The following is a 16,070-nucleotide window of genomic DNA, read 5'->3' as shown; positions in this document are numbered from 1 at the left end:
TAGCTCGATCCTGCAGGGAAGGGCTCTGGCGCTTTGCCCTACTGGCAGTGCTGGAATATAAAAATTACACACACACACACACACCAGCTCCCCCTTCTCCGCCAGACGCACGCCCAGGCTGGGTCCTCCCAGGCACACGTGCTGCCTCACGCAGGCAGCCAGCCAGCCCCACGGTCCCGGCCCCACGCCCTTCCCCAGCCCGTGCTGGCGCTGGCCGCCTCCCCCAGACCCCGTGACCGCCCAGACCCGCCCTGCCAGGCAGCGGCCGCGGCGGGCGTTGTGCGGCTGGGCGGCGCGCTGGGGCTCGCCCCCCGCCCGGGCAGAGGAGGCGGCGGCGGCGCTGCTGAGGGCCAGGCTGCCCCCGGAGGGGAATGGGCTCCATGGCGGGGCTGCTGCCGCCCGGAGACTGCGGGTGCGATGGGGACGCGGAAGCTGCCGGAGCCCGGCACAGACACCGGCAGCCAGAGGAGCGGGTCAGTTTCACCTTCCCCGCCTCGGGGGCAGGGCAGGGCAGCCGCGCCCCAGAGCAACAGGCACCGGCTGCTAACAGAGACAGCAGCCGCTAGCCCCCCCCCCCAAGCGCCGGGCGGGGGGGCGGTGTACCCGGGGCGGGCGGCAGAGCCCCCCCCCAGCGCTGTGGGGGGGCAGTGTATTGGGAGGGCGGCAGCGCTATTGGGGGGGGGCTGTACCCGGGGCGGGCGGCAGAGCGCCCCAAGCGCCATGGGGGGCTATACCCGGGGCGGGGGGAGGGGCAGCACCATGGGGGGGGCTGTACCGGTGGTAAGGGGCAGCGCCTTGTGGGGGGGGCTGTACCCGGGGCTGGGGGAGCGGGCAGCGCCGTGGGGGGGGGGCTGTACCCGGGGCTGGGGGAGTTGGCAGCGCCATGGGGGGGGGCTGTACCCGGGGCTGGGGGAGTTGGCAGCGCCGTGGGGGGGGGCTGTACCCGGGGCTGGGGGAGCGGGCAGCGCCGTGGGGGGGGGCTGTACCCGGGGCTGGGGGAGCGGGCAGCGCCTTGTGGGGGGGGCTGTACCCGGGGCTGGGGGAGCGGGCAGCGCCATGGGGGGGGGCTGTACCCGGGGCTGGGGGAGCGGGCAGCGCCATGGGGGGGGGGCTTAACCCGGGGCTGGGGGCGTTGGCAGCGCCGTGGGGGGGGGCTGTACCCGGGGATGGGGGAGCGGGCAGCGCCCTGGGGGAGGGCTGTACCCGGGGCTGGGGGAGCGGGCAGCGCCTTGTGGGGGGGGCTGTACCCGGGGCTGGGGGAGCGGGCAGCGCCATGGGGGGGGTCTGTACCCGGGGCTGGGGGAGTTGGCAGCGCCGTGGGGGGGGGCTGTACCCGGGGCAGGGGGAGTTGGCAGCGCCGTGGAGGGGGGCTGTACCCGGGGCTGGGGGAGTTGGCAGCGACGTGGGGGGGGGCTGTACCCGGGGCTGGGGGAGTTGGCAGCGCCATGGGGGAGGGCTGTACCCGGGCCTGGGGAGCAGGCAGCGCCATGGGGGGGGGGGGCTGTACCCGGGCCTGGGGAGCAGGCAGCGCCATGGGGGGGGCTGTACCGGGGGCTGGGGGAGTTGGCAGCGCCATGGGGGGGGCTGTACCCGGGGCTGGGGGAGTTGGCAGCGCCATGGGGGGGGCTGTACCCGGGCCTGGGGAGCGGGCAGCGCCATGGGGGGGGCTGTACCGGGGGCTAACCCTGGTGCTGGTTGGTGTGTCTCTCCACTCCCCCCCAGCAACAAGTGCAGCACCAGGCACAGGCAGACCCAGCAGGGTCACCCCGTGCACGGCTGTAGCAGGGAGGGGGCGCGGTCCCGCCCAGGAGCATGGGGTTATGCAGCCCGAGTGCCTGGCCACCGGGGTATATGGCCTCCACGCCGCCTCTTCCCAAGTGAAGGGGGTGGGTACAGCAGGGAGCACCTAGAGGCAGAGCGGTGGGCTCCATGGCGAAGCGGGAGCAGCTGTGCTCGAGACCTTTGGCTAGGGGTGGCTGTGCGGTGCAGGGCTGACGAACTGGTGGGTGTGTTGAGTGCTACGGTCTCTGGACTGCACGCCAGGGGAATGGCCGGCCATGTGAACCAGCTCTGTCCAGGAGCAGGCAGGTTGCGATGTCCAACCCCAAGGAGATACCTGCTGTCCGGGTTTTCAAGTGGAGAGGATGTGGGACCTTTCTGATGAGCTGGGGCTAGTTATTTAAGGGGTGTCAAGATTTTGGTATCTCCCCTGAAGATGTATAAATTATATCAGATTCATCACTTTTTATCTCCCTATCTCAAAAAGATCTTCAGTCACTCCATCTTAAGCAGGAAAACTGCAAATGAGATTTAATAGTATCCAGCTTTAGAGTATGGAACATTAAAAAATAGTATAGTTTTTGAATTGTGTAAGCCATCAAAATCAATTTTCTGCAGTTCCTGCAGCCTTGCACACAACTTCCTCAGTTAGCAATTTCAGTTTGGGACCGGTCTGAACTGCAAGAGACAGTTGAGGAGCAACCAAATACATTAAAGACTAAGAAAGACATTACAGTAATACAAAGTGCATGAGAGGCAGTAAGTGTATATTGATAAACTACTATTTAAAAACAAATTAGGTGATCTACTTGAAATTCATTCTTCATATTGAGGTAAAAGATGATTATGCACCCGCTTATTATAATGAACTTATAACAAAACAACTCAAATTGTATTTTATAGGACTGCAGATTTTTAACCCATTGTTAATCATGGTCAACAACATCCCTTCATAAAATGCAGTTACATAGTACAGTAACATTTGTTATGCCCTCTAATAGTTATAATCACTTCTGTGGTGAGGTGGCATTGTTTCCCCCACCCCCTTAATAAGAGAAATCAGATTTGGTGAGGAGGAATGTTTAGAATAATAATTATCTTCACAATGGTTCCAGTCCTGCATCAGGCTCTACTATTGCATACCCACCTGAATGCAGAGTTCTGTGCTAATGGAATGGAGGCTTTAGACTTAGGTCTGCTGCTGACTTTAGATGTAGGTCCTACCAACAAAACCCTTTAAAACAAAGTGGTGCACTTCAGAAAACAGTCTCTCATCAATATTTGGTTGAGTTGCCCCAGTTAATTAAAAGGACTTTTTAAAATGTCCTTTCATCTGTTAATAGCAATGTAGTATGCAGTATTGTAGCCATGTTGTCTCAGGATATTAGAGAAACAAGGTAGGTGAGGTAATATCTTTTATCAGAGCAGCTTTTGTTGGTAAGAGAGACACTTCCAATCTTGCACAGAACTCTTCAGGTCTGGGAAACCTATTTAGAGCGTCACTACTAACACAAGGTAGAACAGATTGTTTATCATAAATGGTAACTACTCACCCACCTTGTCTCTAATAACTATGGGGTTTATGAAAACTGAATAATTATAAGAATTTAACTAGTTAGTTTGTTTACACAGGTTATGCATTTAGTATCACTTAGGGAAATTATATATTTCAGTCAACTAGCCAATGAAAACAGACTGGCTATTTTCATTTTTGTTTAAAGTTACTTTCACAGTGGGTGATCACTAGTGCCCTACCAAATTCAAAGTACACTATATCCACTGGATCCCCTTAGTCCACGTGCTTGTTGACCCCCTCAAAGAATTCTAGTAGATTGTTGAGGCATGATTTCCCTTTACCAAAACCATGTTGACTCTTCCTCGACAAATTATGTTCCTCTAAATGTCTGACAATATCGTTCTTTATTATAGTTTCAACCAGTTTGCCCAGTACAGAAGTCAGGTTTATGTGCCTGTAATTGCCGGGATCACCTCTGGAGCCCTTTTTAAAATTTGACATCACATTAGCTATCCTCCAGTCATCTTGTACAGAAGCTGATTTAAACGATAAGTTACAGACTACAGTTATCAGAGTAGCAGCCGGGTTAGTCTGTATCCGCAAAAAGAACAGGAGTACTTGTGGCACCTTAGAGACTAACAAATTTATTTCAGCTTGAGCTTTCGTGAGCTACAGCTCACTTCTTCGGATGCATAGAATGGAACACACAGATAGGAGATCTTTATACATACAGAGAACATGAAAAGGTGGAAGTATGCATACCAACAGGAAGAGTCTAATCAATTGAGATGAGCTATCAGCAGGAGAAAGGGGAAAAAAAAAACCTATTAAAGTGATAATTGAGATGACCCATAGAAGGTGTGAGGAGAACTTAACATAGGGAAATAGATTCAATTAGTGTAATGACCCAACCATTCCCAGTCTCTGTTTAAACCTAAGTTAATTGTATCTAATTTGCATATTAATTCGAGTTCAGCAGTCTCTCTTTGGAGTCTGTTTTTGAAGTTTTTTTGTTGCAAAATTGCCACCTTCAAGTCTGTCACTGAATGGTTAGAGAGGTTGAAGTGTTCTCCCACTGGTTTTTGAATGTTATGATTCCTGATGTCAGATTTGTGTCCATTTATACTTTTGCGTAGAGACTGTCCGGTTTGGCCAATGTACATGGCAGTTAGTAGTTCTGCAATTTCACACTTGAGTTCCTTCAGAACTCTTGGGTGAATAGCATCTGGTCCTGGTGACTTATTGCTGTTTAATTTATCAATTTGTTCCAAAACCTCCTCTCATACCTCAATCTGGGACAGTTCCTCAGATCTGTCACCTAAAAAGAATGGCTCATGTTTGGGAATCTCCCTCACATCTTCAGCGATGACGACCTATGCAAATAATTCATTTAAGTTTCTCCGCAGTGGCCTTATCATCCTTGAGTGCTCCTTTAGCTCCTCGATCGTCCAGTGGCCCCACTGGTTGTTTAGCAGGCTTCCTGGTTCTGATGTACTTTAAAAAAAAAAAAAAAATTGCTATTACTTTTTGAGTCTTTGGCTAACTGTTTCTCAAATTATTTTTTGGCCTTCCTAATTGTATTTTTACACTTAATTTGCCAGTGTTTATGCTCCTTTCTATTTTCCTTGCTAGGATTTAACTTCCACTTTTTAAAGGATGCCTTTTTGCCTCTCACTGCTTATTTTACTGTGTTGTTTAGCCATGGTGGCTCTTTTTTTGTTTTCTTACTATGTTTTTTAATTTGGGGTATACATTTAAGCTGAGCCTCTATTATGGTGTCTTTAAAAAGTTTCCACGCAGCTTACAGCGATTTCACTTTTGGCTCTGTTTAACCACCTCATTTTTGTGTAGTTCCCCTTTCTGAATTGGTGGTCCCTGGCCAATGGGAGCTGTGGGGCAGCGTGTGAAGCAGACCCTGGCTGCCCATATGCGTAGGAGCCAGAGGGGGGACATGCCACTGCTTTCGGGAGCTGCGCAGAACGGCCTCCGACCCTGCTTCCCATCTGGAGCGCCGTACTTTGCCCACCCCTGTTCTAAAAAGATCGAACTGAAGCATCGCTAGCTGCCTAATTATGTTGTCCTGTTTATTCTCTCAGCCTAGTTCATCAAATGACCATGAAGTCCTATGTAGTTCAGGAACAAGCTGTTGACATAATGTGTTTTCCTATGTTCCATTTTCCTGTTTTAAAAGCAAATCTTGCTGTGCTATTTAAAGAAGAGGGGAGGCTCCATGGTGCAAAAGGAGAAATAAGGGGCCAGATTCTGCTCATTTACACTGGTGTAAATCCACTGACTTCAGTAGAGTTACACTGGACTAAAACCAGTTGTATATCAGAGCAAATTTTGGCCCAAGGCCTTCATGAAAGCTTTTAGTTGGCCCAGGCTCTGAACCTCATCACCTCACCATGTTTTTCCACATCCACTTGGAACAGCCCCAACTTGTGTGGGGTCATATCTAATGGGTTTGTGCTAAAATAATACACTTTCTCTTTAGTAATTATTATTACTAAAACCTCCTCTAATTGTTTCAGTCATAAGCTCCTTTAATATTTATCTTCCCATTGAGTAATGGTACTCTTTTCATTGGGATATCAGTCTGTTTAAGAAATCCCAAACTCTTAGACTTCAAAATTCTATTTAAGCCTGTTAATAAGATGATACCAATAAGGGCTCACTTAGTGAAATTAATGACAGGTAAACTTAAAAAGAATAAAACAAAATGCCATTTCGAGTAATGTATAGTCACGCTGCAAAATTCATTGTTGCAGGAGATCATAGATCATTACTGCTGTGACTGGATTTAAAAAGGGGATGGGATAATTTTATGACTAATATCCTTTGTAATTATGTATGCTAAAATAAGGGTAATCTACTCTTGTGTTCCAGGGAGTAAAATAAGCATGGCAGGGTTACAGAAAGCACTCTTTCCCATCCACATATTGTATTTCATAATTGGCATATGCATTACGTGTATGGGGGTGATGGAGGATTTACCTCCCTCAGAAATACTGGAGATAGGTAATTTTCATACTTGAAAACCAATGATCTTACATGTTAATTTCCTTGCATACTAAATACTGATTGTTATTAAAATGCATAGTTCCATAGTATTAATAGACCCATAGAACCAAACGAAACTGAAACTCGTTTTATTTCCCTATCCCATTCCATAAAATAGGTTATCAGAGTATTGGTAAGGATGTCAAGCGATTAAAAAAATTAATCGTGAATAATCGTGCAATTAAAAAAATGAATCATGATTAATAGATCTTCATTTATTTAAATGTTTTTTGATGTTTTCTACATTTTCAAATATATTGATTTCAATTACAACACAATATAAAGTGTACCGTGCTCACTTTATAATTATTTTTATTACAAGTATTTGTAAAAAACAAAAGAAATAGTATTTTTCAATTCACCTAATACAAGTACTGTAGTGCAATCTCTTTATCATGAAAGTTGAACTGACAAATGTAGATATATGTACAAAAAAATGCATTGAAAAATAAAACAATGTAAAATTTTAGATCATGCAAGTCCACTTATTCCTACTTCTTATTCAGCTCAAACAAATTTGTTTACATTTCCAGGCGATAATGCTGCCCACTTTTTGTTTACAGTGTCACCTGAAAGTGAGAACAGGCGTCCTCGTGGCACTGTTGTAGCCGGCGTCGCAAGATATTTATGCGCCAGATGTGCTAAAGATTCATATGTCCCTTCATGCTTCAACCACCATTCCAAGGGACATGCGTCCATGCTGATGATGGGTTCTGCTCGATAACAATACAAAGCAGTGCAGACCAACACATGTTCATTTTCATTATCTGAATCAGATGCCACCAGCAAAAAGTTGATTTTCTTTTTTGGTGGTTCGTGTTCTGTAGTTTCCGCATCCGAGTGTTGCTCTTTTAAGACTCCTGAAAGCATCCTCCACACTTCATCCCTCTCAGATTTTGGAAGGCATGTCAGATTCTTAAACCTTGGGTTGAGTGCTGTAGCTATCTAGAAATCTCACAGTGGTACCTTCTTTGCGTTTTGTCAAATATGCCTCAAAAGTGTTGCTAAAATGAATAACGTTCTGTGTCATCATCCGAGACTGCTATAACATGAAATATATGGCAGAATGCGGGTAAAATAGAGCAGGGATCATACAGTTCTCCCCTGAGGAGTTCAGTCACAAGTTTAATTAAAGCATTATTTTTTTAATGAGCATCATCAGCATGGAAGCATGTCCTTTGGAATGGTGGCCAAAGCATGAAGGGGCATACGAATGTTTAGCATATCTGGCAGCTACAAAAGTGCCATGCAAATGCCTGTTCTCACTTTCTGGTGACATTGTAAATAAGAAGAGGGCAGCATTATCTCCTATAAATGTAAAAAAACTTGTTTCTCTTAGCGATTGGTTGAACAAGAAATAGGACTTGTAGCACTTAGCAGTGTTCCTGCTGCTGCCTGATAGCAGTTCAAAAATGGTGCTGGGTCGCAAAAACAGATGAATTATGGGGTGCTAGGAGAGGAATTATGGGAGTTATTTAGTTTGAGCAAGTGCAAAATTCAAGTAGGTTTTGGTAGACACTCCACAATGCACTCTGAGGGTACGTCTACACTACCTGCCGGATCAGGTTTAATCGGCGGGTAGTGATCAATCTATCGGGGTCGATTTATTGCGTCTAGTGTAGACACGATAAAATCGATTCCTGATTGCTCTGCTGTCGACTGTAAAACTCCACTGCGGCGAGAGGTGGAAGTGGAGTCGACAGGGGAGCAGCAGCAGTCGACTCGCCACCGTCCTCACGGCCAGGTAAATCAAACTAAGATACGCCAACTTCAGCTACGCTGTTCGCGTAACTGAAGTTGCGTATCTTAGGTCAACACCCCTACCCCACCCCCCAGTGTAGACCTAGCCTAAGAAAGACCAGAGTGTTTAGCCTCTAGCGCCTAGTGGTGGAACATTGCATCAGGGGATATCTGCCCATTGTGTGGACACAATAACTCAAGGGAAGTAGCTTAACCTAGAATAAACAAGGCAGGGTGAACCCACTCTTTTACTATAGCTATCTGCTTGTTATAGTGAAGAAACATATGAAAAATCTTTCCCATGATGTTATGTTATGTATGTATTGTATAAGAGAAAAGATGAGGATAGCAAACCAACTTAGCATTGTTAACTAGCATAGAACTATAAATGCCTGTTACTGCTAAAAGTGTTACAGATTGGCAGGCATCATGTTGGCTTACTAAAACCTACGTTAAGAGCTGTAGATTCTACAAGTCTTTTATCATCAAACCAGAAAAATACTGCTTTGTAAAAGGGGGAAAAAAGTATGTCATGCAGATTGTGCCAAAAACTTTGTCTCTGCTCAGAGTAGTCCAGGTTTAAAGTCTTCCCTCACTAACATACCTGGGATAAAATTCTGATCCCATTGAAATCAATGGCAAAATTCCCATTGACCTCACTGAGACCAGGATTTTCAACCTTGGTTAAGTGTAATGAGGTGTAGGTAGGTGGTTTCTCCTTTAGCTCAGCCACATGATCACAAGCCTGAGTTTCCTCAGCCATCCAGACAGCTAAGCGAAAAATCTGACTTCCTCCCAAACATGGTATGTGGTGTAGATGCAAGAATTAATGTGTGGAATTTATGCACATAAAGTGGTTAACTGGTCCAGGCAGACAACTGTACCAAATTTAGCATGTCATTTTTAACAGTATTTTATTCCCGAAAGCATGTTTCTTCTTGGTGTTTTCCTTGGAGAATTTTTTTTTAGAGGCAGAGATATTTCAGGTTATAAACGCAGCGATTATTTGGTCAGCCTGTTTAGGTTTTGAAGCTCTGAAATTTTTAAAGAAGATTTCAACAAGCTATGCTACAAGTATTTTTCCAATATGGAAAGAACAGAAGCTAAGTCAAAGAGGATAATTTCAGTAACTACAGATGTGGCCTCTACATTTTGCCTTTGCATGATACCAGCACTGGCAACTTCTGGCTTCCAGGCTATTTTATAGGTATCTGATGTTTTAAGTTCACTCTTATCTTGCTGTCTCCAACTCACGTCAACTTGACAGAGGCCAGTGTTGTGTCAGCCACTCTTAGACATTTCATCATTCACAAAACTGTAGGATCAATGGACACTGATAGTTTTCCTCTCTCTACCAGAGGCAATGACCACATCATTTAAATCATAAACTACTGGAGGATCAGTGTGTTTTCAAACGCAAACTTCTACCCTTAAGTATAGAAATTCTGTTGCCTCAAGTACTATTTTCTGGTTTATTCCAGACCCAGTTAAATATAAAACCTAACAGTCTCTCTCGTCTGCAGTGTATGGGTTTATCTCTCTGCCCAATTAATACTATATCTAGTCAGACAACTTTTAAAAGTTTTGACTGGAACATTTCCAATAAACATTTTAAAGTTGTTTTTGGTTAAAGGGTCGAAGGCTAAAATCCTTCAAAGGGGTCTTTCAGTCAACAGAGGACCTTGATTTCTTGGCAATTATGCACATAGACAGAATTATGGCACTGGAAAATTGGTGAAAATGATATATCCTCATACATATTTTCCACTAATTGAATGCTACTTAATTTTACAGAATTCGTACCAAAATTCTAGTGTCTTGATTACTTATTCTTAAAATGGGATTCAGCAGTGGCAGGGAAAAGGGGGAATTCACCTCACCCATTCACTAGAACTTATACAGCATTACATATTGGAAATTACGGACAGTAGGTTCCAGCCCAGTTTTGCTCTAAATTACATCAGTGTAACTATAATAGTAGACAGTTGTACTTCAAGTATATCTGAGGGCAGAACTGGGCCTTTATATATTAAACAGTTTTCCAGACAGTAGTCCAGTATAGTTTCTCCCTTCTCTGAAATGTGTTTTTTTAAATAACACTTTTTTTTTTTTGGTCTCAAGTGCTTAAAGGGTATTTTAAATCTGGAGCGTTGTTTTGGACATATTTCAATTTACTACAGAAAAAAATGGTTAGCAATAAGTTTTTTAAAATATATGAACTCCTAAGTATGGGGTATGTACATTTCAGTAGATTCGGAGGCATACAGAGGGACAGCTGCAACGGAGTGGAGGCTTCATCTGTGACTGTAGTGGTCTCAAATAAGTTTGCTGTATCTCTATGAATGTCTTGGCTCCCTACTGAAGAGACTAACATGTATACAGTAATGCAGTGCTCTGTAGCCTCCTCAACAAGGTTTCAGTGATTGTAGCCACATGATGTTTGCTGCAGTGAGATTTTTCCTTCACAACTGAATAGCGTGCCAAGTATTAACATGTTCTGTTCACTTTTGTAGTAAACTTCTGCATATTATAGCTTTTTCCATACACCTAAGGTGAAGTTGTCCATTATTTCTTTATAATTTGAATTTGAGAATAGATCAGTGCCAGGATAGATATGTGCTTAATTGTAATTCTTTCCTTTAGCTTAGAGTGCTGCTGTGTAAAGTTGACTTGATTTTTCAAAGGGGACATCGCTAAAAGAAAAAGAAAATCCTGAGGTGATTAAATGCCTCAAGCATATTTGGAGATGTTTAAATACAAGAAAAGGCTTCATAAAGAAAGGACAGGCACAAAAGGGACTGAAGTCAAATACTGTATATACAAAATAATATGGATGGGATAAATTTCTAATAGCAATAGAGGCATCTTAGTATAGTTTGAAAGAGAAGGAAGATGCATCTAAAAGAGAAATATAGAGCGCAACTTCTAAAATGGTTTTCCTTCTTGCTGTCTTAAAATTTCCTGTGTTTTGTTTTTGCCTTATTTTAATGTTATATGTGATGCAACATGATGATAAATCATAGGGTGGGCTGGGCAGGTCTAGCTTTGTGTTTTCATAAAATATTATTTTGATCTAAGTTCATTATAGTATACTATATCACAAAGATCTGAATGCGCAGGAAATAAAACTTGTGGATAGAGTTCACTTGGTTGCTGTGCTGAGATTTCAGTTGCCATAACAACTTGAGGCAGTACTCTTAGATTTTTTTTCCTATGGTTTGCATCATCATTTTTGAATTTTAGTTGCCATAACAGCTGAATACAACTTTTGCATAGCAGTTGCTTTTCTTTTCATTGTTTGCTAGCTTATTCCTTATCTCTTTGGTCAGCCTTACACGCTTATTCTTGTTTGCTCTTGTTTCTCCTTCTATAAAAACAAGTCACTTATTTCTACTCAGATTTTATTTCTGGTTGTTCAGGCCCTTATATCTTATTTCTTTTGAATTACATGTAAATTAAAAGCCCAAATACTAAACTTTTGGTTCCTTAACAAATTTTAAAGCAAAATCTATACAAAAACAATCAGCAAACTTTTCAGCTAATCCAGCATAGCAAAACAAGGCTAACAAAAAGGATATTTTAAAACATAAAATAGCTCACACCAAATATTACCAACTAGATTCATTTCCCCTTAGCTAAAAGGCAGAGGAAATAGATGAAATTTGCAGCATTCTCTAACATCAGCAAATTCTGGTTATTTCATACCAAGGGAAGTGAATTCCAAAGCTGAGAGTCAGTAGAGTTAAGAGACCATGATCATGCTATGTGCAGAGGCAAATTATTAGATATTTGAGGACAACATAGGTCTCTGTCCTGAAAACAGATCCACACACAGAGAGGCCAAGAAAGTGAATCAACATGGAAAATGAACTATATTCTTGCTCTTAAAGTGTTCTTTCCAGGTTAGGGCTGAAGCACATTTGTGGCTGATATATGGAAGGTTACACTACTCTTGTCAGGGTTGTACCTGTTATATGGGTAGAGAACTTCAGTATCCAAGGCAGGAAACACATTAATACAAAATGTATTTAAAACTTCTGGCATTTTGAAGCTTATTGCTGATGATGATGATCTTGTTGGCATTTGTTATCAAATGTGGCATCAACAGGGAGGTAGTATGACTAAGATATGATGGTTTTCATAGTGAGCTCAAGTAAGTCTCTCATTTTTTAAAAAACATACTCATTTTCAAAATATGAAAGATGTTTATGTATTTTTGCTGTCATGTATACTAGATCCAGATACCATTCTGTGCTAATACCACAACATGTGCTTTGTTGAAATTCCCTGTTTAAATTTAGAAAATAAATCTTTAATGGATACTATTTCCAGAAATACTGGTGGTCTTGGCAGTTTTCCTATACAGGACATTTTTGTTTCTCATATTTCTCATTGTTTGTTCTATCATCTGCAAGCATTGTTTAACTGTTCCTCATTTGCTTTCCATCTATTAGCCTTTTAATTTATATGCAGAAAAATAAACATTGTTCTAGGGAAGTGAACCTGGTCATTTTGCCCAAAGCAGTTGAGATGTTTACTGTTTTTCTGTCCAGTATTCTATTGTCTGAATTTCAAAATCTATATTGTCACTTAGAACTGCAAGGTCAAAGGCACTAATCATCAGTTTTTGAGGCTGCGGGCTGCATTCTGCCATCAATCTGCATGTTAAATAAACTTCAGTGAAAGTCAATGGGAGTTGTGCATGTGAATTCATTATAGGGTATGTTCCTGTGGTTGGTGAACAGCAAGATTGGTTTTGTAAAGTATTTTGGGTAAATATGATGCCAAACTTTCATAAAACCCAGCATTTGATGAAAGGTTACCACATTTCCTGTATGATGCTCCGTTCTAACTTAACAATAGAAGAGGGAGGAAAATAAGAAAAGCAAAAATATCCTTTCTGGTTAACTCTGAGCCAAATCCTGTTGTGTTTAACCAAGTAAAATAATAATAATAATAATAATAAGTAATAATATTTTATTATTTTGTTGTTGTTATTCAAAGTTATGTTTGGAAACAGGTTGAAATCCTGACCCTCCCCAGGGCAGTGGAAAGCTTAAGAAACAGCAGAACTGCTCTGGTTTGAGAACATACAGCATTAGGAAGCAGAGTGCCTATGCATGGCACAGAGCAGATCTCAGTGGAGGTAGTCTGCAGGAATGCAGACAGAGGCTATATGTAGGTAGCCCAAGCGATTGTCAGAGGGGTATCTGTGGCAAATGGGAATCACAATCTAGCCAAACCACCATCTTGATCTATCTAGCAGATTACTCTGAGTGCATGGAGAGTTGGGTATTCCACTCCTCCATGTGTTGTATTAGCGGCTGCATATCCAGCAAACATCCGTTACATGTTTGTGCTTAGGATTCTGTTTCCCAGTCTTGATTGTTGTGTTACTCTGAATACGAAGCCTGGTTACATACTTTGGGTCCTTCCGTGGGAGGTGAAGGTGCTCATGATTGATTCCTTCATGAATATCTCTGACATCTGCTTTCGTAATCTGTTTTCTGGTAATTTTGGTCAGAGTTAGACTTAAGAACTTCATTTTACCTTGTATTTTCTAGAGACCCTGCTTTGTCACATCTTTAGAACTTCCTGTGTTTAATGTTGAGTATTTTTCAGCAAATAAATATAAAGCTGAAAGGTCAAGTTTCATAGGCATTTTTTGACATTTAAGTATGCATGCCATACACACTGCTTCTTGACGCGAAAATAACCCTTAGTGAGATAAAATTAGTAGCTGGGTTATGTGAATGCTAGAAACTGCAGGAAAAATTTGTGGTCTTGCTTCCCTCCTCCCCGCCATTTAATGGTACCAACCTTTTTTTTCTTTGTGCCTTTTAGACATTTATTATTAAATATCAATTCAGATTTAAATCCAAAGCTTCCCCCACACACACACACACACATTTAAGGTGAATGTGGTGATAATCTTAAGTATGCTATTCTTTCCATTCTTTCTTTCTTTTGGTAACTTTGTGCATGTGACTTGTCCTTATTTATGGCTTATGCATGTCTTGATAGTTGAATCAGCTATTCTGGAGATAGTGCTTCTTGTCTGTAACCTGACGAGAGCTGTTGTTTCTGGTGGAAATATTTTTTTTCCCATTACTCAGTGGCAGTCCCCCCCCCTTTTTTTTTTTTTTAACTCCCTCTATCTTTTCTCTTCCTTCCTCCACAACCCCTAGTTCTAAGTTTTGCATTTTCTCCCTAACCTTAAAAATACAGTGGTTTTAAATTGGCAAAAGTTTATGGGAATCTCACATTTTCTCACACCACTATATGTTTAGACATTCCCCCACTAAGGGAATTCACACTTCTTCTACTGCTCCTTCAGATGATGCTGATGTTGTACTAACAAGAAGAGAAGAGTGAAACTGATAGAATTCTAGTCAGTTCAACTCTTCTGCTGTTGTGGGACACTCACTCTGTGATGAGATTTTTTTAAAATAACCCATCTATTTGAAATCTGAGCACACAAAAGTGCAGTTAAAATCTCTTAAAGCATGAAAAATCGTGATTTATTTTTGTTTTGATTTGTTTTGAAATACTCCGGTAACTTAAAAATGGCTGAATCAAGTTTTATTTCGTAGACTTTAAGGCCATAATCACCTAGTCTGACTTGCACAACACAGTCCATTGAATTTCACCCAGTAATTCCTGCACCAAGCTCAATAACTTATGGTTTTTCCCCATACAAAAAGTAATTTTTAAACTAAGAACAGATGTGGTAGAGGTTGGACCAGATCGTGTTTCTTCAGAAACTTAAATGTCTGTAAACAGGGACTTATACTAAAACTGTAATATCAACCATAGTCATTGCTGCAATGCTCCGATGAAGTTAGTTATCTTAATTCATCTGCTTTCTCTTCTGTTCATTGTTGACGCCCTTTAGCAAACTTGTTTTGTAGATAACAGAAAGTGAAAAATGAAAGCCCCTCTATATTAACATACTCCACCCTGCAATGTGCAATAGAAAGAACTAACTTCCTGAGCTTGAAAAGTTAGTTTCCTATATGTCCAATTCTTCCATCCTTACTTATAAGTAGTGCGTTACTCTGCAAGTAGTATCACTGGAACTCCCTGTGACATAACCCTGCACCCATAATAACTTCAGTAGGAACAGAGGTCATGCAGCACCTTACAGAATTGGGCCTTGGAAAAGAGATATTTGCAAATAATGTTGTTAGCCTTACATTTATACAGTAATTTCTTTTAAATTATTTAGAAGTAAAAATTCAAAGCTAAGTTTCCTCGATCTTGTTTTAATGTTGCTTGAATCATACTATTTCACGGTGGGATTTTTATACATAAATTTTATTTGGGAGTTTATCATGTTTTAATGTGCTATAATGTGATCTAATGTATAATATTGACTTTTTAAGTGGCTAAAATGATTATCATCATTGGGTCCCTATTCAGGACGAGATGGTGGGGAGAGAGACCATTTTAGTTAGAAACAATGTGTTGCCTACTAACCGTATGTAAACCACAAAGTTGTCATGTGCTTTCTTGAAAATAGACCACAGGCAGTTTTGCAAGTCTGTGAATGGCATGTCAAACTTGCCCCAAGTAAAATGTAGTGAGACTTCAAATTATATTTTGTACTGAGCAGCTACAAAGATGTATGGACATTCTAGCTTGAAAAGCAAGCACATTTGTGACAGCAATGTTAAATGTTCTGATTTAATCATTGTATGATCTTCACCTACCTGTATTAGTCTTTATGTAAAGCAATTTCAGAATAGCTAATTAGATAAGGGCGAGATTTTCAAAAGTAACTTAGTGATTTAGCAGCACGCGACCTATTGTAAATCAGTGGGATTTGTGCTAAACCCCTCCCACTTCAAAGCAGGTTACATTAAAGCACACTAGGAAACTTTTAGTATTTGGTAGCAGGGTCTACATGGACACTTAGTGCATGGCAAGCTCATGTGGGGTAAATTTACACCTCAGCCTACCATGAATTAATTGT

At 42.2% G+C, this 16,070-nt stretch overlaps 1 protein-coding gene across 1 annotated transcript in view; it reads left to right on the top strand.

Annotated features, from left to right (window-relative positions):
* Positions 1 to 236: 236 nt before the first annotated feature.
* FAM241A (family with sequence similarity 241 member A) overlaps positions 237 to 16,070 on the top strand; it is a 31,039-nt gene continuing 15,205 nt past the window's right edge. The window contains exon 1 of the mRNA XM_045019892.1: positions 237 to 473. Coding sequence (XP_044875827.1) covers positions 372 to 473 — 102 coding nt within the window. The 5' untranslated portion in view covers positions 237 to 371. The remainder of the gene's footprint in view (positions 474 to 16,070) is intronic.

This window comes from Mauremys mutica, chromosome 5 (genome assembly GCF_020497125.1).
Source record: "Mauremys mutica isolate MM-2020 ecotype Southern chromosome 5, ASM2049712v1, whole genome shotgun sequence".
In the NCBI taxonomy this organism is placed as follows: domain Eukaryota; kingdom Metazoa; phylum Chordata; order Testudines; family Geoemydidae; genus Mauremys; species Mauremys mutica.
Note: the sequence above shows the minus strand (reverse complement) of the source record. Positions and strands in the feature narration are given on the sequence as shown.